At 45.9% G+C, this 26,257-nt stretch overlaps 1 protein-coding gene across 1 annotated transcript in view; it reads left to right on the top strand.

Moving 5' to 3' along the window:
* Positions 1–26,257, top strand: part of astn1 (astrotactin 1) — a 2,273,142-nt gene that overhangs the window by 2,091,121 nt on the left and 155,764 nt on the right. The window contains exon 19 of the mRNA XM_067989612.1: positions 7,391–7,548. Within this exon, the coding sequence (XP_067845713.1) occupies positions 7,391–7,548 (158 nt within the window). The remainder of the gene's footprint in view (positions 1–7,390; positions 7,549–26,257) is intronic.

Raw genomic sequence — 26,257 nt, forward strand, 5'->3', positions numbered from 1 at the left:
TTCTCAGAGTCCCCAAACTGACTGACTGACCTATAGTTACCTGATTTTATCTTTCTGTCCCTTCTTGAATGGAGGTTTTACATTGAGGACCCTCCTGTCCCCCAGCACTATTTGCATATTTAAGGAAGGCTGGAAAATCGTGGTCCAAGCCTTTGTTACCTTTTCTGTTCCTTCAACAGCCTGTGATACATGCCTTCAGAACTCGATGACTTACCCACTTTAAGTTCCACTCATTTTTTACAGTTATCTCGAACAATTTTTAAGTGTCCTACCCCAGAACAATTCCATCATTATTTTTAAACACTGACACAAAATACTTAATATCTCCATCATACCCTCACAATAAGATCTCTCCCTTCATCCTGAGCAGTCCTCTTCATTATTCTGTTACTTTTAAAATACTTATAAAAGCTCTTACGATTGCCTTTTATGTTATCTGCTAGACTTGTCAAATTCCCTTTTGCCCTTTTAATCTCTCTTTTCATCTCCCTACTACACTTTCTACATTCCTCTTTAGTAGTGTTAGCCCTCATCTTATCATTAGTCTCCCTTTTAAGGTTCCATTTAGTTTCAATCACTATTTATCCACAAAACTATCTTTCATTGCAATCCCTTCTTGCATTGTCGAGATATATCTGTTCCGTGTTTGATCCATCTCATATTTGAAGATTCCCCATTGCTGATCCGTTAGCTGTTCGCGAGCTTTTCTTCCCAGTTTTAAAAAATTTGTTCATGGGATGTGGGCATCGCTGGCGAGGCCGGCATTTATTGCCCTTGAGAAGGTGGTGGTGAGCCGCCTTCTTGAAATGCTGCAGTCCGTGTGGTGAAGGTTCTCCCACAGTGCTGTTAGGAAGGGAGTTCCAGGATTTTGACCCAGCGACGATGAAGGAACGGCGATATATTTCCAAGTCGGGATGGTGTGTGACTTGGAGGGGAACGTGCAGGTGGTGTTGTTCCCATTTGCCTGCTGCTCTTGTCCTTCTAGGTGGTAGAGGTTGCGGGTTTGGGAGGTGCTGTCGAAGAAGCCTTGACGAGTTGCTGCAGTGCATCCTGTGGATGGTACACACTGCAGCCACTGCGTCGGTGGTGAAGGGAGTGAATGTTTAGGGTGGTGGATGGGGTGCCAATCAAGCGGGCTGCTTTGTCCTGGATGGTGTCGAGCTTCTTGAGTGTTGTTGGAGCTGCACTCATCCAGGCAAGTGGAGAGTATTCCATCACACTCCTGACTTGTGCCTTGTAGATGGTGGAAAGGCTTCGGGGAGCCAGGAGATGAGTCACTCGCCGCAGAATACCCAGCCTCTGACCTGCTCTTGTAGCCACAATATTTACATGGCTGGTCCAGTTAAGTTTCTGGTCAATGGTGACCCCCAGGATGTTGATGGTGGGGGATTCGGCAATGGTAATGCTGTTGAATGTCAAGGGGAGGTAGTTAGACTCTCTCTTGTTGGAGATGGTCATTGCCTGGCACTTATCTGGCGCGAATGTTACTTGCCACTCATGAGCCCAAGCCTGGATGTTGTCCAGGTTTTGCTGCATGCGGGCTCGGACTGCTTCATTATTTGAAGGGTTGCGAATGGAACTGAACACTGTGCAATCATCAGCGAACATCCCCATTTCTGACCTTATGATGGAGGGAAGGTCATTGATGAAGCAGCTGCAGATGGTTGGGGCAAGGACACTGATCTGAGGAACTCCTGCAGCAATGTCCTGGGGCTGAGATGATTGGCCTCCAACAACCACTACCATCTTGCTTTGTGCTAGGTATGACTCCAGCCACTGGAGAGTTTTCCCCCCGATTCCCATTGACTTCAATTTTACGAGGGCTCCTTGGTGCCACACTCGGTCAAATGCTGCCTTGATGTTAAGGGCAGTCACTCTCACCTCAACTCTGGAATTCAGCTCTTTTGTCCATGTTTGGACCAAGGCTGTAATGAGGTCTGGAGCCGAGTGGTCCTGGCGGAACCCAAACTGCGCATCGGTGAGCAGATTATTGGTGAGTAAGTGCCGCTTGATAGCACTGTCGATGACACCTTCCATCACTTTGCTGATGATTGAGCGTAGACTGATGGGGCGGTAATTGGCCAGATTGGATTTGTCCTGCTTTTTGTGGACAGGACATACCTGGGCAATTTTCCACATTGTCGGGTAGATGCCAGTGTTGTAGCTGTACTGGAACAGCTTGGCTCGAGGCGCAGCTAGTTCTGGAGCACAAGTCTTCAGCACTACAGCCGGGATGTTGTCGGGGCCCATAGCCTTTGTTGTATCCAGTGCACTCAGCCGTTTCTTGATATCACGTGGAGTGAATCGAATTGGCTGAAGACTGGCTTCTGTGATGGTGGGGATATCGGGAGGAGGCCGAGATGGATCATCCGCTCGGCACTTCTGGCTGAAGATGGTTGCAAACGCTTCAGCCTTGTCTTTTGCACTCACGTGCTGGACTCCGCCATCATTGCTGAGCCTCCTCCTCCCGTTAGTTGTTTAATTGTCCACCACCATTCACGACTGGATGTGGCAGGACTGCAGAGGCCCAGATTCTTTCTCCTTTCACTAAACTTTTCCCCTTTCCAGTCCAGCATGTTTATCTTTGGATCTTCATTATCCTTTTCTATTATCACTTTGTCAACTCTGTTACAGTCGCCGTCTCCCAATTGTTCTTCTGCTCTCACATTAATTATTGGTCTGGTTTTATTTCCTCGAGCTAAATTAAGCAATGTTTCTTTCCATGGTGGATTAGAAAAATACTGATCGAGGAAGTGGTGGGAGAGAGAAGGGCAGCAGTGGCAAGCATTCACATGGGGGAAATGATACAACTTTCAGTGTGCATTACAGACCACCAAACAGAAGGGATGATGAGGAGGGGGAATGCATTCTCTAAATCGCTCCCCACTCGATAATGATAATATTTCTGTGATTTATGATGTGGAAGCATTAGTTAATGATGATCAGGTTTTAGCAAATTTTCATCAGCGACAAAACAATCCTCAGAAGGCTGATTCGGCAAAGCTCCAGTCGTGCTGCCGGTGGCGGGCATGAGACATAAAATCCAATATGGAACCTCATGCATCCAACTCAGGAACAGAGAGATCTGGGGGTAAATGTACACAAATCGTTGAAGGTGGCAGGGCAGGTTGAGAAAGCGGTTAAAAAAGCATACGGGATCCTGGGCTTTATAAATAGAGGCATAGAGTACAAGAGAAAGGAAGTCATGATGAACCTTTATAAACCAGTGGTTTGACCACAACTGCAATATTGTGTCCAGTTCTGGGGACCACATTTTAGGAAAGATGTGAAGGCCTTAGAGAAGGCGCAGAAGAGATTTACTAGAATAATTCCAGGGATGAGGGACTTTAGTTACATGGATAGACTGGAGAAGCTGGGGTTGTTCTCCTTGGGACAAATAAGGTTGAGAGGAGATTTGATAGAGGTATTCAAAATCATGAAGGATCTATACAGAGAGAAACTGTTCTCATTGGCAGAAGGGTCAAGAACCAGAGGACATAGATTTAACGTGATTGGCAAAAGAACCAAAGGTGACATGAGGAAAAACTTTTATACACAGCGAGCAGTTAGGATCTGGAATGCACTGCCTGAGGGGGTGGTGGAGGCAGATTTAATCATGGCCTTCAAAAGGGAACTGGATAAGTACCTGAAAGGATAACATTTGCAGAGCTACCAGGAATAGGGCAGGAGAGTGGGACTAGCTGGATTGCTCTTGCATAGAGCCGGCACGGACTCGATGGGCCGAATGGCCTCCTTTCAGGCTGTGACTTTTCTATGATTCTAACTCATTGCATATCACATTTCCTGCATGTTTTTTCAGGAGGCACAATGAGGCCATACTGCAGAAGTGTACACGCCACGTTTATATGGTGTATTTATTTAAATGGAGGTCCATTCCCAAATTTCACAATTTTGGGCAAGGCTTGGCCCCCAGTGTGCTCCTTGCCCATATTTAATGGGTGCAAGACTGCTAAATTGTCAAAGCCCACTTTCGAGTGCTTCTAAGAGCAAGGTTGCTATTGTCTCAGTTATTCTTGAAGCCCAATCTGGTTTGGACCCTTGAAACAGCCCTGATAAAAGTCACAAATGGCATCCTCTGTGACAGTGACCATAGTGTATTTCCCCCCTCCTCGTTCTTAACCTCTCAGCAGTCTTTGACATGGTCAACCACATAATCCTCCACCAATGCCTCTGCTCTGTTTTACAGCTCAGAGAGAGAGTCCTCGATTGGTTCCACTCTTAACTATCTGATCGTACTCCAGCAATGGCTTCTCTTCCCACCCCTGCACCGTTATCTCTGGAGTCCGCCAAGGATCTATCCTTGGCCCCTCCTCTTCCTCATCTACATGCTGTTCCTTGAAGTCATCATCTGCAGATGTGGGGTCAGCTTCCACATGTACGCTGACAACATTCAGCTCTACCACTCCACCACCTCTCTCGACCCCTCCACTACCTCTGCTGCCAGATTGCTTGTCCGACATCCAGTCTTCGCCCCTTGCCACGAAATGCATACCCTCGCCACCGATTCCATCCTCCTCCCTGCCATGGTCTCAGGTTGAACCAAAACTGATTCCAACCTTAGAACCTGAACTTCTGATCCCATATCCTCTCTATCACATGGACAGCCTACTTCCACCTCCATAACATCGCCAGTCTCCTTTCCCCCTCAGTGAAACATATCTTTGTTATCTCTACACTCAAGTATTTCAGTGCACTCCTAGCCAGCCTCCCATCCTCCATGCTCTGTAAACTTCAGTTTATCCGAAGCTCTGCTGCCCATATCCTACCTTGCACAGATCCTGCTCACCCATCACTCCTGTATTTGCTGACGTACGGTTCCCCCAATGCCTCAAATTTAAAATTCATATTCTAATATTTAATTCCCTTCATGGCCTTTCCCCACCCTGTCTCTGTCACCTCCCTCGACCCCCACACCAAGGGGTCGATTTTACGATGGCCGAGCGGGTGCGTTGGGGCCGGGGGGTGCTCGTAAAATCGGGGAATCCCGGAGCGGGTCCGGAGCCCGGCTCCAACCCGCCCACTTCCGGGTTCCCCAGTGACGTGCTCGGGTGCGCGCGCAACTCCCGCATGCGGGACTCCCACCGGCAATTAAAGCCGGCGAGATGACAATTTAAATACTTGCTTACCCTCGTTGAGGTACTTGACAGACCTCATTGACAGGAGATTTTGGCAAAGGTGCAATTTTCATGGACCCTCAGCGTGTTTCCCGTGCTGTGGGAAACACTCCCTGTTGGAGCAGACATGTTTTAGCCAGCAGCCAGTGGGAGATGCAAAGGATTTTTTGACAGTTGGGGGGAAAACCTCATGTATTGCAGCAGGGCACTCTGTCACTTCAGACAAAGTTTTGGCTGCAACACCTTTGTCTTTCCACTCAAAATTATTATTTTATACCCTAAACTCTGCTGTGCAAACACATTTACCTACTTTGCGGACCCCCTCAAACTCACACTGTCAGGATGGGGGGCACCATGGCTGCATTTATCACTTCTTCCGAGGACGAGCAACATCACCAGCCTCGCCAGGCACACCGTCCACCTCCGCCACGTGGAGCTCCACAACACAGTGCTGCGCCACAGGCACCTGCACAAAATAGTCGTGCAACTACACATACACCCACTGTAGGGTGACCCAATGGGTGGCATCAAGTGTGGGTGTTCATGAAGAACCTCATGAAAGGGACTTATTGCACAAGCCAGTCAAGAATGGGCAAGATGTGGCAGTAGTGGTGACAATATAATATTTAATGTGAGTTAAACCAAAATCAAATATAAATAGAAAACATGACAAACCGTCAAACACCCCCTTGTGCATCCCCTTTGTGCTCACGAAACCTTTGCCTTACGCTTCCTACTACTCATACGTGATGCATCCCCTGTGGCTGCAGCAGAGGTAGTGGCAGGTTGGGTGAGGGTGACCATGAAAGAGATGCATCAGAGGGTGAGTATGAGACAGAGCCATGAGATTGTATGAGGATTGGGTTGAGTGGTAGTGGTGGGATGAGTACTGGCGAGGTGAGTAAGTGCAGGTAAGATGTCGATGAGGTTTGAGTGGGTGTGAGGAGTGATGTGATAGAGTAGTGTTGGCAGTGCAGAAGGAGATGTGGGGTGGAGGCGGTGATGTGGCAGACAGAGTGTAGGGGAATGAGTAAATGTACTCACTTTGGCTGACCTAGTTAGGTCATTAAAGCGCTTCCTGCGCTGTATGCAGGTGCGGGATATGTTGCTGGCGCTGCTGACCTCCTCTGCCACCTCGAGCCAGGCCGTCTTGGTCACTTCCTCCCGTCCACCGGGTAGAAGATTTCCCTCCTCCTCCTCACCCCATCCAGTAAGACCTGGAGTGAGGCATCATTAAACCTGGAAGCAGCCTTTCCCCGGGCTGCTCCATGCTGTAATTTTGACTGTTTGCTGCAGGAGCAGCATTGGAGGACTGCCCCTTTAAATAGGGCTCCTCCAGCTGACAGCCTATGATGCGGGTGCGCAGTCCACCCACTGCGCAGGTTTCCAACGGCTTCAATTTACTCGCAATCGCGTGGGGAACGCACCGATTTTACTGGGCGGGTTACCCACGCGTCCAGTCAACCCCCCCACTGCCAACCCACCTCCCTGCTAATATCGGGGCCCAAGACTCCCCGGTCCTCCAATTCTGGCCTCTTGTGCATCCCTCCCTCCCTTCACCCCACCTTTGGTGCCCGTGCCTTCAGACGCCTAGGCCCCACTCTCTGGAATTCCCTCTCTTAAACCCCCCTGCCTCTTCACCTCTCTCTCCTCCTTTAAGACACTCCTTAAAACCAACCTCTTTGATTGGCACTCTATAAATGCAAGTTGTTGTTGTAGTTTTTTGACTCGAAGCATTTTTGCCCTCCTGCAATGACAATTTTGTATACTTATATTTCCTTTCATAGTTCTGCCTTTTTGCTGGACCCTTCTGCTTGCAAAGCCACCCTCCACTGAAGTCTTTTCAATTACCGCTTAGGTACAAGTTTCACCTAACAAGCTGGGGAGGATAAGAATTCCTTTGGTTGTTCCCATAGTGCTGCGTGAGTTGGACGAGGAGGACCAATTCATAAGAGGACGATGCCTACATATTCAAAGACAGCTGAGATGCCAGTCCGCTGACAAGGGTTGTGCGGTGGTTGCAGAGGGCCCCCAACCCTAACCCTAATGCAGGGTTGGTGCCCAGGAGCCCAAGAGCTCTTTATCCATGTCTGGTTAATAAACTGATATTCGAATATTTCAGTAAAGCATGCATTAGCATAGTAGTGGTGTATATTATCCCTCATAGTGTGTTTATTCCCTAGTCTTTAACTGTCACTGCATGCAATCTCTCGATAATAGTAAGATTTTTTAAAATCTTTGTTTTCCTTCTCCAGTTTGAGATTGTCACCTGCACATGAGCCAAGTAGCTCATTGGTGGTTTTAGAGTGGGACCACACAGAACCTGCAATTGGAGTGAAGATTGTGGACTATCTGATCAGCTTGGAAAGGGCCAGCATCACAGATCGAGCAGAAATGTCCAAGGTGGAGACAGGTGAGTGTGGTCCAAGTTTGGCCAGAAGAGTTAAAGATGGAGAGAGGTGAGCATGGTCTAAGTTTGATCGCCCATCAGAAGAGTTAAAGAGGGAGAGAGGTGAGCATGGTCTAAGTTTGATCGCCCATCAGAAGAGTTAAAGAGGGAGAGAGGTGAGCATGGTCTAAGTTTGATCGCCCATCAGAAGAGTTAAAGAGGGAGAGAGGTGAGCATGGTCTAAGTTTGATCGCCTCTCAGAAGAGTTAAAGATGGAGAGAGGTGAGCATGGTCTAAGTTTGATCGCCCATCAGAAGAGTTAAAGATGGAGAGAGGTGAGCATGGTCTAAATCAAAAGCAAAATACCGCGGATGCTGGAAATCTGAACTAAAAACAGAAAATGCTGGAGAAGCTCAGCAAGTCAGGCAGCATCTGTGGAGAAAGATAAAGAGTTAACGGTTCAGGTCGATGACCTTTCATCAGGACTGGAAAAAGTTAAAGGTTTAACAGTTTTTAAGCAAGTACAGAGCCAGGCAAAGTTGAGGTGGGGGAGGAAGGGGAGCAGAGGAAAGGACAAAAGGGAAGGTCTGTGATAGTGTGGAGGGCAGGAGTGATTAAATGACAAAAGGGATGATGGTGCAAGGCAAGGAGCTGTAAATGGCAACAGCAGAACTATTACCAGCACCTGCTGTCTGAAACAATGGGAGCAGTTGTTTTAAGTTTGGCCATCGCTCAGAAGAGTTAAAGATGGAGAGAGGTGAGCATGGTGTCAGTTTGGCCATTGCTCGGAAGAGTTAAAGAGGGAGAGAGGCGAGCATGGTGTCAGTTTGGCCATTGCTCGGAAGAGTTAAAAGTGGGAAGGGTTGAGAGTTGTTGTGTAAGGATAGCCTGTATTAAAAGTATATCCCTGAGGAATTCGCAAACAATGCTTGACTTTCCCATTTTTACAGGGAATATGTTGTTACCAACAGAACAATGAGAGGGGAAAGTAAATGTCAGTGATGAATGGGAAGTTAAAAATATTTGTTCAGATAAGAACTTGTACTAGAAATGGCAAAGTGATCTTACAATTTAAAGACAAGGTACAATTCCTTAAACATTAAAACTAGCATGGATAGTCCTTATTAAAAAAAAACAATTTTGTCAACCATTTTACTGTATAATAGACACTCAAGTTTTGCTCAGTTGCTAACTTTACAACTCTGAATACACTCAGAAGTAAAAGAAATTAGAATTTGTTGACTTATTGACCAATCCAATTTAAATAAGTTCAAATTGGGATCAGTTATTGACCTATCTGGGTTTAAGTAAGTTTGGATTTGGCTCAGTTACTGACCAACCTTGGTCTCAATACACTTCGATTTTTCGGCTGGATTTGTGCTGTGGCCCAGGAGGAACGTGATTTTATTGCAGGTGATGAATTTAGGGATCAGAAAATGTAATTTTAAAAATATCAACTGTTACTTCAAACAGTAGTATTCACCAATTCTTCAGATTTTATTTGTTTGTTTGTTGCTACAGCTTCTGCCCTGATTTACCCAATTGAAAAAACTTTAGACCTTGTATTGTAACTGAACATTTCTTAAACGGTGCCACCTTTAATGCATCAGGAGTTGTTCTGCCTCATTGTAACATGTTTTCATTGGGCCGATAACGTTGCTGCAGTGTTTGATGCTGATTAATCCTGATTTTGTTGATGGAGAAATCCAGCCTTTATGTGTCTGCAAATGTTGTCAACAATTCCTCTGATTACATACAGCCTTGATGGGATTAATAAGATATTCTCAAATGGTGGCAATTGTTAGGCATTTCTGAATGATCTTTGCTACATTACGAGAAGCATTTGCCAATGTCCCCATTGTATACGGTATGTCTCGTCTTTGGCTGTGATTGTTGACTATGTTACCAGTGAACTTGTTCATCCATATGTTAAGATAGTACCGACTGGTGACCAGCATATGGCAAACCAGAATTCATTTACAGGTGCACTTAGGCCTCTGTGATGACTCACTGACTAAATGCACTGTCTGGTGTAATACCGAGCTGTACAAGCCAAGGGGATCCCAGATTAGATCCCTAGTTTTTGTTAGGTTAGCTGATTTCAGTTGGAGCAGCACCGATGCCCCAGCAGCCCTGGGGAAAGGCAGGACGGGGGTGAGAACACTGTCAGGGTTCCTGCTCCTGATTGCTATCCACTACCCCCTGCTAGAAAGTGCATTTGTTTAAACGCTGACTGAGGACAGTGTATGGCGTGGCAGCGATGCCCCCACAGTCTAATAGCCTGCTGACACACACCATCCAGGTCCATGAAAAATGGGCACTGGGATGAGATACCAAAGATCTGCTAAGTACCAGCGGAACTGTGATTGAGTAAAGAGAGGAAAGAAAACAAGGCAGGGGAGCACTAAAAGTTTTATCAAGATCTGCACGCCAGTAAGTTATGAGCAAGATACCTCAACAGTGGTGGTGAGTGCCAGATATTGTTACCCTCACCACAAAGATTGGCTATGAAACTTGTGAGTTATGGGGCCATGCATAGTCATCTTTCAAAAGACCAACAAGATTAAATTAAGAAAGAACTTGAAGGAAAGAAATTGCATTTACACAGTGCCTTTCATGACCTTAGGACGTCCCAAAGATCTTCACAGCCTATGAAGTACATTTGAAGTGTAGTCACTGTTGTAATGTAGGAAACTCAACAGCCAATTTGCGCACAGCAAGGTCCCACAAACAGCAATGTGATAATGACCAGATAATCTGTTTTAGTGATGTTAGTTGAGGGATAACTATTGGCCAGGACACCAGGGAGAACACCCTGCTCTTCTTCGAATAGTGCAGTGGGATCTTTTACATACAACTGAGAGGGCAGACGGGGGTTCAGTTTAACGTCTCATCCAAAAGACGGCACCTCCGACAGTGCAGCACTCTCTCAGCACTGCACTGGAGTGTCAGCCTGGATAATGTGCTCAAATCTAGGGTGTGGGACTTGAACCCACAACCTTCTGACTTAGCGGTGAAAGTGCTACCCAATGAGCCACGGCTGACACACGTAGAGAATATTATACCACTAAAAGTGTACAAATGGGTTTATGTCCCTCTTGAGAAGCCCAATGTGCACGAAGAGCCCTAATCCTAGCAAGGACTATTTCTGTATTTCCACACATTCAGTTTTTAAAAATTCGTTCATGGGGTGTGGGTGTCGCTGGCGAGGCCGGCATTTATTGCCCATCCCTAATTGCCCTTGAGAAGATGGTGGTGAGCCGCCTTTTTGAACCGCTGCAGTCCGTATGGTGTGGTTTTAGTCTCATCTTCCTGTAATAGCGCTCAGCAAAATTTTCAGTGGTGAAGATTGATTTCTGGATATGTCTTTGGGCTGGACCATCCTGCCCAAGGACATTAAGAATAAAATTAATGTGCGCGTTTATGTGGGGGGTGGGGGTAGAAAGAGAAAATGATAATAATGGGGATATTTAGAATACAGTCACTGAATCACTGGATATCTGAAGGCTTGCAGGCACTTTCTGCAAGTGATGTTGAGCACCAGAGCTGACCTCTTACACTGTCATCTTCTGAAGATGAATACATGTGTTTCTGAGCGTACACAGTAATGGATGGCTGCTTTACCCGACCAGTAATTTTTTAAAAAACAAATTAAATTCCTATAGTACCATTTTTATTGTTCTTTTTATTGCACGCACCGTTCACAGTTATTCTTCCAGTAAGTGCTGTAATTTCTTTAATAAAGAGCAGGGAAACAGCAAAAGTGAATCAAAATTGTTGCAGATTTGACCGAGTGCCATTTGCCCATCCATAAAAACGGCCTTGCCTACAGATAAAACCTACATGATACTTAATAATGCTGCAACCTATGCATTAGATTAAATCCAGCACTGTATCTGATTCTGTTAGATTGCTGTTCCTTTCAAACATATAATTGAAAATAAGTGTGGTTGAGAGAGGGAGCAGCTATTTTGTATGGTTTTGATATTTTGAAAAAAAGGGATTTTTTTTTTGAAGATCAGAGATGAAAGAAGCATTTGAAGCTTAAAAGGGGAAGTATGTTGAGTATTTAGCATTCAGTCTTCCCTCATTGTTTATTTAAAAATATTGATTAAAATTTTGTCAATTTTGTTTTAATGAAAGGTCAGTGGAGACCAGGCATATTGGATCTCCTTGCCTCCAGTCCACTCCAGTTAATGTTTGGAAGGAGCCCCACATGTCCCAGATAATCAGTAGAGCTGAGGCATTTGGACCAGCATGGGAGTTGATCCAAAGCTGGCCAACCATGGGAGAAACACACTACGAGCTGAGTAGGCAGTGTTTTAAAAACAAAGTGTAAAAAGAAAATGAAGGAATATTGAAATTAATTCGACTCCCTGTTCGACTTCCGCTTTCCTGCTCGGTGTGAAGCTGGCATTTGAACGAGGATGAGAACAGTGAGATCAAATCCATCTGTTGTCACATTGACCAGTTCTTGGAGAGCCCATCAAGAACTGTATGTGAACTCCTTTAAAGGTACAAAATGCTACAGATGGATCAGGGAAACAGACTCTATGGGCTCAATTTTAGGAGGGAGGCAGGTTGGCAGCGGGGGGTCGACTGGGCACTTGCAGCCGCATCATAGGCTGTCAGCTGGAGGAGCCTTATTTAAAGGGGCAGTCCTCCACTGACGGATACTGCAGAAAGGAGCCAGAATTACAGCATGGAGCAGCCCAGGGGGAAGGCTGCTCCCAGGTTTAATGATGCCTCATTTCCGGTCCTACTGGATGGGGTGAGGAGGAGGGGGAGGACAGAGATCTTCTCCCTGGCGGACGGGAGGAAGTGGCCTGCCTCTGCCACCACGAAGGTCTGGCTCGAGGTGGCAGAGGAGGTCACCAGCACCACCAACATATCACACACCTGCATACGGTGCAGGAGGCACTTCAATGACCTAACCAGGTCAGCTGAAGTGAGTACACTTACTCATTCCCCTACACTCCGTCTGCCACATCACCGCCCCCACCCCACATCTCCTTCTGCACTGCCAACACTACTCTATCATATCACTCTTCACACCCACTCAAAGCTCATCCTTATCTTACCTGCACTTACTCACCTCGCCAGTACTCATCCCACCACTACCACTCAACCCAATCCTCATACAATCTCATGGCTCCGTCACATACTCACCCTCTCATGCACCTCTTTCACGGTCAGCCTCACCCAACCTGCCACTACCTGTGCTGCATCCACAGGGCATGCATCACATATGTGCAGTAGGCAGCGTAAGGCAAACGTGTCATGTGCATGAAGGGGATCCACAAGGGGGTTTGAGGGTTTGTCATGGTTTTTACTTATATTTGATTTCTGGTCAACTCACATTACATATTATATTGTCACCACTACTGCCACGTCTTTGCAAATCTTGTCTGGTTTGTGCAATAATGCCCTTTCCTGAGGATCACCATGAAGACCCACACCTGATGCCACCCATTGTGTCACTGCAGAGTGGGTGTAAGTGTATTTGCAGGGCTCTTTTGTGCAGACGACTGAGAGACGTCAGCGATGTCCCCGGTGGCACCCTGGAAGGATGCGGAGGAGAAGTTGTTGAGGGCAGTGATGACTTTGACAGCGACAGGTAAGAAGATGGTGCTCAGGCCAGCCGGGAGCAGCTCGGCATGAAGGAGGCTGCAGATGTCCACGACTACATGTCGAGTGACTCTGAGCCTCCGTGTGCACTGCTGCTCAGAGAGGTCCAGGAAGCTGAGCCTCGGTCTGTAGACCCTGTGCCGAGGGTAGTGCCTTCTGCGACACATCTCTCTCTGCGGTTGGCCTCCCTCCTGCTGTGCAGGTGGATGTGTCACAGCACTGTGTTGTGGAGCTCCATGTGTCAGAGGTGGACGGCGAGGCCAGTGAGGCTGGTGATGCTGTTCGTCCTCCGAGGAGGTCATGACTGCAACTACGGCGGCCCCCGTCCGGAGATGTACATCTGAGGGGGTCCGCAAGGTAGGTAAATGTGACTGCATACCAGGGTTGAGGTTGCAAGTTGGTGAATTTTCTTGTCAGGAGGAGGGTGGTGGAGGCCAAACTTTGTCCAAAGTGACAGAGTGGCCTCCTGCAATGAGTGAGGGTCTCCCACCCCCACCTGTCAAATGGACCTTTGCAGCTGCCACAGGCTGGTGGCTGTAACACATCCATTTCAACTGGGAGTGTTTCCCCCAGTGCGGGAAACACGCTCAGTTGAGTTGAAAATCCCACCCCTCCTAAAATATCCTACAAATCAGGTCTCCTAACGACCTGAACTATCTAATTAATTGCTTTAAGTGGGATCCCGCCGGCTTTAATTGTCGGTGGGAGTCCCGCATGCGGGGGCTGTGCGCGCATCTAAGCACTTCACTGGGGAACCCGGAAGTGGGCAGGTTGGAGCCGGGCTCCGGACCCACCCCGGGAATCCCCGATTTTCGGAGCCCCCCCCCCCCCCACCTCCGTCTCGAACGTCCTAAAATCGAGCCCTATCTGTTGAAGAATCACGTCAGCATTTCTGAACCAATAGAAAATTATGCCAAAAAAGGACAAAAAAACTTACAAATGTTGGAAATCAGAAATAAACACAGAAGATGATGCGAATACACAGCCGGTACTTCAACACCTGTAAAGAAAAAAAACGGTTAATATTTCGACCAGTCCTTTCGTCAGAACGGAAAGCTGAAACATAAGGAAACCTTAATTAGTGTTGAACCATTGTAACAGCAAGTGACCCGATGAAGGTTAAGGGAGTAACCAAGTTATTTTGTATGTAATCTTCCCCCTTCCCCCTCCCGTGCATCTTAAGAATACCATCCATGGTCCACCAGAGAGGTGCCATGCAGATTGACACCTCCAATTTATTACACAATAAACTCCTGGTCTCAGTTATTGAGAGGGGCAATTTGAAACTGAAATCAGATGGGTAATCACCCTTGATCACTTGTCTTCCAATAGCTTGCTGTTGAGATTCATTGGCTGATTCTGGAAGTAGGTCTCCAGTCCAGGCTCTTGGCTATAAAAAGTGTACGGGAGGGAAAAGGAAAGCAATTACTGTATGATGTAATTCTGTCTCTGTTTACCATCTTTATCTTTTTCTGGTTTTTCACTCCTTTCTTTGTTCCTCCTTGGTATTCTATCTTATTTGCTATTTTCTTACTTTGCCTTTGTTATCACTCTTTCCTCATTTTATTTTTATTTTCTCTTTCCCCGACCCCCCCTCTTTCTTTTCTCCCTTTCTTTTTTCTCTTCCTCCTCTTAGTGTCCTTTCCCCATCAACCCTATTTTCTTTTGCCCTCCCCCACTCTACATTTTTATCCTTCTCCTCATTCCTTTTACTTTTCATCTTTATGTTCCTCCCCTCTTTCCTTTTCTCATCCTCCCTTCTTGTTCCTTTGCTCTTTCCCCATCTCGTTCCTTTGCTCTTTCCCCATCTCGTTCCTTTGTTCTAGCCCCATCTCGTTCCTTTGTTCTATCCCCATCTTGTTCCTTTGTTCTATCCCCATCTCGTTCCTTTGCTATATCCCCATCTCGTTCCTTTGTTCTATCCCTATCTCGTTCCTTTGCTCTTTCCCCATCTCGTTCCTTTGCTCTATCCCCATCTCGTTCCTTTGTTCTATCCTCATCTCGTTCCTTTGCTCTTTCCCCATCTCGTTCCTTTGTTCTATCCCCATCTCGTTCCTTTGCTCTATCCCCATCTCGTTCCTTTGTTCTATCCCTATCTCGTTCCTTTGCTCTTCCCCCATCTCGTTCCTTTGCTCTATCCCCATCTCGTTCCTTTGCTCTATCCTCATCTCATTCCTTTGCTCTTTCCCCATCTCGTTCCTTTGCTCTATCCCCATCTCGTTCCTTTGTTCTATCCCCATCTCGTTCCTTTGTTCTATCCCCATCTCGTACCTTTGCTCTTTCCCCATCTCGTTCCTTTGCTCTATCCCCATCTTGTTCCTTTGCTCTTTCCCCATCTCATTCCTTTGTTCTATCCCCATCTCGTTCCTTTGTTCTTTCCCCATCTCATTCCTTTGTTCTATCCCCATCTCGTTCCTTTGCTCTTTCCCCATCTCGTTCCTTTGCTCTATCCCCATCTTGTTCCTTTGCTCTTTCCCCATCTCATTCCTTTGTTCTATCCCCATCTCGTTCCTTTGCTCTATCCCCATCTCGTTCCTTTGCTCTATCCCCATCTCGTTCCTTTGTTCTATCCCCATCTCGTTCCTTTGTTCTATCCCCATCTCGTTCCTTTGTTCTATCCCCATCTCGTTCCTTTGTTCTATCCCCATCTCATTCCTTTGCTCTATCCCCATCTCGTTCCTTTGTTCTATCCCCATCTCCTTCCTTTGCTCTTTCCCCATCTCTTTCCTTTGTTCTATCCCCATCTCGTTCCTTTGTTCTATCCCCATCTCGTTCCTTTGCTCTTTCCCCATCTCGTTCCTTTGTTCTATCCCCATCTCATTCCTTTGTTCTATCCCCATCTCCTTCCTTTGCTCTTTCCCCATCTCGTTCCTTTGCTCTATCCCCATCTCGTTCCTTTGTTCTATCCCCATCTCGTTCCTTTGCTCTATCCCCATCTCGTTCCTTTGTTCTATCCCCATCTCGTTCCTTTGTTCTATCCCCATCTCGTTCCTTTGTTCTATCCCCATCTCATTCCTTTGTTCTATCCCCATCTCGTTCCTTTGTTCTATCCCCATCTCGTTCCTTTGTTCTATCCCCATCTCGTTCCTTTGTTCTATCCCCATCTCGTTCCTTTGCTCTTTCCCCATCTCATTCCTTTGCTCTTTCCCCATCTTGTTCCTTTGTTCTATCCCCATCTCGTTCCTTTGTTCTATCCCCATCTCGTTCCTTTGTTCTATCCCCATCTCGTTCCTTTGTTCTATCCCCATCTCGTTCCTTTGTTCTATCCCCATCTTGTTCCTTTGTTCTATCCCCATCTCGTTCCTTTGTTCTATCCCCATCTCCTTCCTTTGCTCTTTCCCCATCTCTTTCCTTTGTTCTATCCCCATCTCGTTCCTTTGTTCTATCCCCATCTCGTTCCTTTGCTCTTTCCCCATCTCGTTCCTTTGTTCTATCCCCATCTCATTCCTTTGTTCTATCCCCATCTTGTTCCTTTGTTCTATCCCCATCTCGTTCCTTTGTTCTATCCCCATCTCGTTCCTTTGTTCTATCCCCATCTTGTTCCTTTGTTCTATCCCCATCTCGTTCCTTTGTTCTATCCCCATCTCGTTCCTTTGTTCTATCCCCATCTCGTTCCTTTGTTCTATCCCCATCTCGTTCCTTTGTTCTATCCCCATCTCGTTCCTTTGTTCTATCCCCATCTCGTTCCTTTGTTCTATCCCCATCTCGTTCCTTTGTTCTATCCCCATCTCGTTCCTTTGTTCTATCCCCATCTCGTTCCTTTGCTCTTTCCCCATCTCGTTCCTTTGTTCTATCCTCATCTCGTTCCTTTGCTCTATCCCCATCTTGTTCCTTTGTTCTATCCCCATCTCCTTCCTTTGCTCTTTCCCCATCTCGTTCCTTTGTTCTATCCCCATCTCGTTCCTTTGCTCTTTCCCCATCTCGTTCCTTTGTTCTATCCCCATCTCATTCCTTTGTTCTATCCCCATCTCCTTCCTTTGCTCTTTCCCCATCTCGTTCCTTTGCTCTATCCCCATCTCATTCCTTTGTTCTATCCCCATCTCGTTCCTTTGCTCTTTCCCCATCTCGTTCCTTTGTCCTATCCCCATCTCATTCCTTTGCTCTTTCCCCATCTCATTCCTTTGTTCTATCCCCATCTCGTTCCTTTGCTCTATCCCCATCTCGTTCCTTTGTTCTATCCCCATCTCCTTCCTTTGCTCTTTCCCCATCTCTTTCCTTTGTTCTATCCCCATCTCGTTCCTTTGCTCTTTCCCCATCTCGTTCCTTTGTTCTATCCCCATCTCGTTCCTTTGTTCTATCCCCATCTCATTCCTTTGCTCTTTCCCCATCTTGTTCCTTTGCTCTTTCCCCATCTCGTTCCTTTGTTCTATCCCCATCTCATTCCTTTGTTCTATCCCCATCTCCTTCCTTTGCTCTTTCCCCATCTCTTTCCTTTGTTCTATCCCCATCTCCTTCCTTTGCTCTATCCCCATCTCATTCCTTTGTTCTATCCCCATCTCGTTCCTTCGCTCTTTCCCCATCTCCTTCCTTTGCTCTATCCCCATCTCATTCCTTTGTTCTATCCCCATCTCATTCCTTTGTTCTATCCCCATCTCCTTCCTTTGCTCTTTCCCCATCTCTTTCCTTTGCTCTTTCCCCATCTCTTTCCTTTGTTCTATCCCCATCTCGTTCCTTTGCTCTTTCCCCATCTCGTTCCTTTGCTCTATCCCCATCTCTTTCCTTTGTTCTATCCCCATCTCGTTCCTTTGCTCTATCCCCATCTCGTTCCTTTGTTCTATCCCCATCTCGTTCCTTTGCTCTATCCCCATCTCTTTCCTTTGCTCTATCCCCATCTCTTTCCTTTGTTCTATCCCCATCTCATTCCTTTGTTCTATCCCCATCTCGTTCCTTTGCTCTTTCCCCATCTCTTTCCTTTGCTCTATCCCCATCTCTTTCCTTTGTTCTATCCCCATCTCGTTCCTTTGCTCTATCCCCATCTCGTTCCTTTGTTCTATCCCCATCTCGTTCCTTTGCTCGATCCCCATCTCTTTCCTTTGCTCTATCCCCATCTCCTTCCTTTGCTCTATCCCCATCTCTTTCCTTTGTTCTATCCCCATCTCGTTCCTTTGCTCTATCCCCATCTCTTTCCTTTGCTCTATCCCCATCTCGTTCCTTTGCTCTATCCCCATCTCGTTCCTTTGTTCTATCCCCATCTCTTTCCTTTGTTCTATCCCCATCTCGTTCCTTTGCTCTATCCCCATCTCTTTCCTTTGCTCTATCCCCATCTCTTTCCTTTGTTCTATCCCCATCTCGTTCCTTTGTTCTATCCCCATCTCGTTCCTTTGTTCTATCCCCATCTCCTTCCTTTGCTCTTTCCCCATCTCTTTCCTTTGTTCTATCCCCATCTCATTCCTTTGTTCTATCCCCATCTCCTTCCTTTGCTCTTTCCCCATCTCTTTCCTTTGTTCTATCCCCATCTCATTCCTTTGTTCTATCCCCATCTCCTTCCTTTGCTCTTTCCCCATCTCTTTCCTTTGTTCTGCCCCCATCTCGTTCCTTTGTTCTATCCCCATCTCGTTCCTTTGTTCTATCCCCATCTCATTCCTTTGCTCTATCCCCATCTCCTTCCTTTGCTCTTTCCCCATCTCTTTCCTTTGTTCTATCCCCATCTCATTCCTTTGTTCTATCCCCATCTCGTTCCTTTGTTCTATCCCCATCTCGTTCCTTTGCTCTATCCCCATCTCATTCCTTTGTTCTATCCCCATCTCCTTCCTTTGCTCTTTCCCCATCTCTTTCCTTTGTTCTATCCCCGTCTCGTTCCTTTGTTCTATCCCCATCTCGTTCCTTTGCTCTATCCCCATCTCGTTCCTTTGCTCTATCCCCATCTCGTTCCTTTGCTCTTTCCCCATCTCGTTCCTTTGCTCTTTCCCCATCTCGTTTCTTTGCTCTATCCCCATCTCGTTCCTTTGTTCTATCCCCATCTCGTTCCTTTGTTCTATCCCCATCTCGTTCCTTTGCTCTATCCCCATCTCGTTCCTTTGCTCTTTCCCCATCTCGTTCCTTTGCTCTTTCCCCATCTCGTTTCTTTGCCCTTCTCCCCTTTCTTTGCCCTTCTCGTTACACTTGACCTGCGAGTGCTCAGTAATACACCAGGTGTAAAAAATGAGCAAGTGGTTAATGCAGGAGCATTGACAACACTCACTTTAAACAAAAGATTCACTCAAAAATAATTTTTTTAAGAAGTGTAAAATGTTTCAGTCACAGAATGTGCTATGAAAGCTGAAGTTGTCTGTTGTTATACAAGTTCTTATCCAATCCATTTTCCTAATTGTACCTTGGAACATTCAATAACAGGAACCAGTTGTACTGATGTTACAGGAATAAAAAGAATTCAGTATTATTAAATGCGCAAATATCTTCAATGGTAATCACTTTAGGGATATTTTGGGCACATGGTGAGATTGAGCTTCTGACAGGGAAGATTCTGGAATAAATTATAACGAGCATTGATTTATGTTTAATGAGTAATTGGACATTTCTTAAGTGATATTTTTAATTATTTCAAAATTGGTCATTAAACAATTCCCCAAAGTGAACATAGAATGATTTCAGCTGTCCCATGGTTCAGGTCTGTAATATTTATAACCCATTCTGAGACTAGGGTGTTCTTCAGCAGAGCTTTTGCTTCAAGAGCCTGGTTTGAATCCAGCGCACAGTGATAGGATGTCTCACATGAAATCAATCTAATTAGTCTCAACCCATTTGCTTGTGTGCACGGGCTCACAGCACAGAAGATTATTCCGTTTTTTCAGTCTAGAGAGTAGACAGTTAAGGGGAGGCATAGTCAAAGTTTATAAAATATTAACCTGACGATAGGTAGAGTGAAACCAGAATATTACTTTAAAGTAAAGTAGGAGAATGAGGGTAGGGACATAAATTTAAAACTAAATTTAAAACAGATATTCAGAAGAGCTTTATGATTTACTGAGAACAACAATTATTTGCCAGCCTGAATAGTGGAGGCAAAAACACTGGGATCGTTCTAAATGCAGTTCGATGCTGTGCTGGGAAAGTTAGAGTAGGAGTTGGTTAGGGCACCAGTTGATAAGCTTTGATGGTCCACCTTTCGTTCACCCCAATTTATAAAAATTGCCCCTTGTTCAGCACTCAGTTGAAAGTCACCAAAACTCAAAGGCACCAGAACTGACCGGTGTGGTAAATGAATATGTTACACTGTTGCAATCGGGTTACTGTTCTGAGTTGCAACGCAATGTTGCCACAGAGTAGAGGGTGTTTTAATTTAACATAGCTGTCCTTATCTCATCTGGGAGTGCTCGATGCTGATACTGGATTCCTGAAATAGGAAAGTATTCCAGTCTTCCGTATTAACATACTTCACCATTATCAGCATCACCAAAAAAAAAATGTTTTCAAGAGGTTTCCATTGTAAACCTGGTTCCAGTTGATGTTGGTGCTCAGCCCCATGAGCATTTTGGAATCTAATAAATTCATATTTAAAAATCACTGCCTGATCTTTCTGGAGACAAATAAGGAATCAAATTTAAAACATTGAAAGTCTTCTCAATTTTTACATTTTGAAACCGTTTACTAAAGACTGTCTGTGCACTAACGATCTGTGTAAGGACAGTTTGTATCTGGCATTCTCATGGATCTGTATAAGGAGAGTTTGTATCTGGTGTTCTCATGGATCTGTGTAAGGACAGTTTGTATCTGGTGTTCTCATGAATCTGTGTAAGGACAGTTTGTATCTGGTGTTCTCATGAATCTGTGTAAGGACAGTTTGTATCTGGTGTTCTTATGGATCTGTGTAAGGACAGTTTGTATCTGGTGTTCTCATGGATCTGTGTAAGGACAGTTTGTATCTGGTGTTCTCATGAATCTGTGTAAGGACAGTTTGTATCTGGTGTTCTCATGGATCTGTGTAAGGACAGTTTGTATCTGGTGTTCTCATGAATCTGTGTAAGGACAGTTTGTATCTGGTGTTCTCATGGATCTGTGTAAGGACAGTTTGTATCTGGTGTTCTCATGAATCTGTATAAGGACAGTTTGTATCTGGTGTTCTCGTGGATCTGTATAAGGACAGTTTGTATCTGGTGTTCTCATGAATCTGTGTAAGGACAGTTTGTATCTGGTGTTCTCATGAATCTGTATAAGGACAGTTTGTATCTGGTGTTCTCATGAATCTGTATAAGGACAGTTTGTATCTGGTGTTCTCGTGGATCTGTATAAGGACAGTTTGTATCTGGTGTTCTCATGAATCTGTATAAGGACAGTTTGTATCTGGTGTTCTCATGAATCTGTATAAGGACAGTTTGTATCTGGTGTTCTCGTGGATCTGTATAAGGACAGTTTGTATCTGGTGTTCTCATGAATCTGTATAAGGACAGTTTGTATCTGGTGTTCTCATGAATCTGTGTAAGGACAGTTTGTATCTGGTGTTCTCATGAATCTGTATAAGGACAGTTTGTATCTGGTGTTCTCATGAATCTGTATAAGGACAGTTTGTATCTGGTGTTCTCGTGGATCTGTATAAGGACAGTTTGTATCTGGTGTTCTCATGGATCTGTGTAAGGACAGTTTGTATCTGGTGTTCTCATGAATCTGTGTAAGGACAGTTTGTATCTGGTGTTCTTATGAATCTGTATAAGGACAGTTTGTATCTGGTGTTCTCATGAATCTGTGTAAGGACAGTTTGTATCTGGTGTTCTCATGGATCTGTGTAAGGACAGTTTGTATCTGGTGTTCTCATGGATCTGTGTAAGGACAGTTTGTATCTGGTGTTCTCATGGATCTGTGTAAGGACAGTTTGTATCTGGTGTTCTCATGAATCTGTGTAAGGACAGTTTGTATCTGGTGTTCTCATGGATCTGTGTAAGGACAGTTTGTATCTGGTGTTCTCATGAATCTGTGTAAGGACAGTTTGTATCTGGTGTTCTCATGAATCTGTGTCAGGATCTAGCAAAGGACAAAGCATGAGTAAGCTGAGTTCAACTGCAGCATTAGGTTACCAAAGAATGTGGATGTAGCTGTTTTACTGTACTGCCAGATGTAGCATGCCTCCAACTGATTTTAATTGGCCTGGGATGGATTTGTGCAGAGGTTCCAGAGGTGAAAAGGCACAACTCCTGTCTTATGTACTCCCATTCGTACTTGGAGTTTATTTTTCTGCAATAGTCTCTCCCCTCCCTGATGTGTACTCATTAAGATATTTCCTCCTGATACTGCTGCGGATGATATTGAATCCATAGATAACCAAAACGTGTCCTACTATATTCATGCTGCAAACAGTTTCTGACCTGGAGATGGATCAAACCTGCCACACGATTCTTAGAGTTCTCCATAGGCCATGTGACTTTACAGTCTGACTCCTTAATTAATCTACATTAGTTATTCTCAGCCTCTGTTGTTTAATGAGCACAAGTACATATTCCTTTCATTAGCAAGTTAATTATACCAGTCTCCCCACTGTTGGGCTCATTTATCTTTTAATAATAATAATTTCAGATGTCCTGTTAATTAATTGAAATAAGTCTGAGACAAGACGATTAATTAAATGTACCGGCAACAGTGATTTATGCAGAAAAGAATGTGTTGGTGCTGGAACTGTGTTGAAAAAGGTGAAGCTGCAGCAAGTGCTGGGATATCAAGCAGATCCCCTACTTCTGTTCCAGTATAAAGTCTGGCCTTGAAGTTCTGATGGGCAGAAGGGCAGAACATTTTTGGGGGAGCAGAATTTTTGGCAGACCTCACTCCCACCCCCCCCCCCCCACCCCTACAATGGTGGACCCAACCGTCTTGCATTCCCTTGGGTTTTCTGCCCCTTTCTTCTGCCAACACCTGACCAGAGTGACCCTTCTTCACCTGAGCTTAGACAATGAGGGTCAGCCAGCTATTTGATCGTGAAGGGTGCAGCAGATAAGCCTGAATCTGCCCTTACCTGATAGCTACGCATGACAGCAGGGAACACTTAACTGGGAAGCATGGCAGACCAAACCCCAACCCCTCCCACCCACCAGTGAATGCATGACGCCAATTTACAGGATGTTTTACTGCCATCCCAATTGAGGCCAGCCAAGTCAGCATGACTAAGGATCAAACCCGAGAGTGGGACAGTTTGTGTTGTATTCTCTCGTGTGGTGCTGGATGCCTGTTTGCTGTGTTTTGATTAAAGGCTTGACTACTCATTGAATCTATTTGGGATGTACTGGGACATTATGGCTGGGTGCTACATCTAGCCGTCAAGCCTTTGGACGAGTTATTTGGAATCTGTTTTAATGAAATAAGTGGGTCTCTTACATCACGATTCCGTTTCACTTTCACTTTCACCAGTGAATAATGCTTGCAGAGCTTTAGTGTCATGTCAGCACTGAAAATTGAGAATTGCAAATGTTTATTCTTCCATCCTTACTCCTCCAAGTACTGCACAGGAATTACATTGTCCGCAATGGAAGCATATAGTCTGTAAAGGAAATAAAAGAAGTATATCCTCTGATAAGGAGCTCCCTCCAGATACTTTCTTGCACCCAATGCAAAAGTCTGCTTGATAAGTAAGCCCTCACACCCCATGAAATCAGTACATGGCTTTATGTATGAATTACTTTGGTACCTAACTGTACCCTCGTGATCTCTCCGACCAATACATTCTGACATGCAGTAAATTTTTGATTGGGAAACTAAGAATCAAGTTTATTATAATATAAGATTAATATTAGCAATAATAAATATAACAGCAATTGGGCTTGTTTCCAACACCACAAAAGAATTGTTGATCAAAATAGACTTTAAAGGTATCTGGGTGGCTCACCTCCTCAGAACCCTGTTTCTAGCCACTCTCCCACCTCCAGGTGAAGCAGAGCTGTGAGCCTGGTAAATAAATAGCTCATTTTGCGACACACATCAAGCTCCAGTCTTTGCCTCTTTCCTACAGAGACCCTCCTACTCAGCAATACATTAGCAACTTTGCTGTTCTGACCAGCAGTATGATACCAACTGTGCTGGGTACAGGAGACTGGTGTACGTCACCTACTATTTTAAGATGCGGTTAGCACTGTACAGGGTACAGTTGGCACGATGCTGCAGTTAGCACTGTACAGGGTACAGTTGGCACGATGCTGCAGTTAGCACTGTACAGGGTACAGTTGGCACGATGCTGCAGTTAGCACTGTACAGGGTACAGTTGGCACGATGCTGCAGTTAGCACTGTACAGGGTACAGTTGGCACGATGCTGCAGTTAGCACTGTACAGGGTACAGTTGGCACGATGCTGCAGTTAGCACTGTACAGGGTACAGTTGGCACGATGCTGCAGTTAGCACTGTACAGGGTACAGTTGGCACGATGCTGCAGTTAGCACTGTACAGGGTACAGTTGGCACGATGCTGCAGTTAGCACTGTACAGGGTACAGTTGGCACGATGCTGCAGTTAGCACTGTACTGGGTACAGTTGGCACGGTGCTGCAGTTAGCACTGTACAGGGTACAGTTGGCACTGTGCTGCAGTTAGCACTGTACAGGGTACAGTTGGCACGATGCTGCAGTTAGCATTGTACAGGGTACAGTTGGCACGATGCTGCAGTTAGCACTGTACAGGGTACAGTTGGCACGATGCTGCAGTTAGCACTGTACAGGGTACAGTTGGCACGATGCTGCAGTTAGCACTGTACAGAGTACAGTTGGCACTGTGCTGCAGTTAGCACTGTACAGGGTACAGTTGGCACGATGCTGCAGTTAGCACTGTACAGGGTACAGTTGGCACGATGCTGCAGTTAGCACTGTACAGGGTACAGTTGGCACGATGCTGCAGTTAGCACTGTACAGGGTACAGTTGGCACGATGCTGCAGTTAGCACTGTACAGGGTACAGTTGGCACGATGCTGCAGTTAGCACTGTACAGGGTACAGTTGGCACGGTGCTGCAGTTAGCACTGTACAGGGTACAGTTGGCACAATGCTGCAGTTAGCACTGTACAGGGTACAGTTGGCACGATGCTGCAGTTAGCACTGTACAGAGTACAGTTGGCACGATGCTGCAGTTAGCACTGTACAGGGTACAGTTGGCACGATGCTGCAGTTAGCACTGTACAGGGTACAGTTGGCACGGTGCTGCAGTTAGCACTGTACAGGGTACAGTTGGCACTGTGCTGCAGTTAGCACTGTACTGGGTACAGTTGGCACGATGCTGCAGTTAGCACTGTACAGGGTACAGTTGGCACGATGCTGCAGTTAGCACTGTACAGGGTACAGTTGGCACGATGCTGCAGTTAGCACTGTACTGGGTACAGTTGGCACGATGCTGCAGTTAGCACTGTACAGGGTACAGTTGGCACGATGCTGCAGTTAGCACTGTACTGGGTACAGTTGGCACTATGCTGCAGTTAGCACTGTACTGGGTACAGTTGGCACTATGCTGCAGTTAGCACTGTACTGGGTACAGTTGGCACTATGCTGCAGTTGGCACTGTATTGGGCACAGTTGGCACAACTGCAGTCGGCACTACTGCGTACAGTTGGCACTGCTGCAGTTAGCACTGTACAGGGTACAGTTGGCACGATGCTGCAGTTAGCACTGTACAGGGTACAGTTGGCACGATGCTGCAGTTAGCACTGTACAGGGTACAGTTGGCACGATGCTGCAGTTAGCACTGTACAGGGTACAGTTGGCACGATGCTGCAGTTAGCACTGTACAGGGTACAGTTGGCACGATGCTGCAGTTAGCACTGTACAGGGTACAGTTGGCACGATGCTGCAGTTAGCACTGTACAGGGTACAGTTGGCACGATGCTGCAATTAGCACTGTACAGGGTACAGTTGGCACGATGCTGCAGTTAGCACTGTACAGGGTACAGTTGGCACGGTGCTGCAGTTAGCACTGTACAGGGTACAGTTGGCACAATGCTGCAGTTAGCACTGTACAGGGTACAGTTGGCACGATGCTGCAGTTAGCACTGTACAGAGTACAGTTGGCACGATGCTGCAGTTAGCACTGTACAGGGTACAGTTGGCACGATGCTGCAGTTAGCACTGTACAGGGTACAGTTGGCACGGTGCTGCAGTTAGCACTGTACAGGGTACAGTTGGCACTGTGCTGCAGTTAGCACTGTACTGGGTA

This window comes from Heptranchias perlo, chromosome 9 (genome assembly GCF_035084215.1).
Source record: "Heptranchias perlo isolate sHepPer1 chromosome 9, sHepPer1.hap1, whole genome shotgun sequence".
NCBI classification, from domain to species: Eukaryota; Metazoa; Chordata; class Chondrichthyes; order Hexanchiformes; family Hexanchidae; genus Heptranchias; species Heptranchias perlo.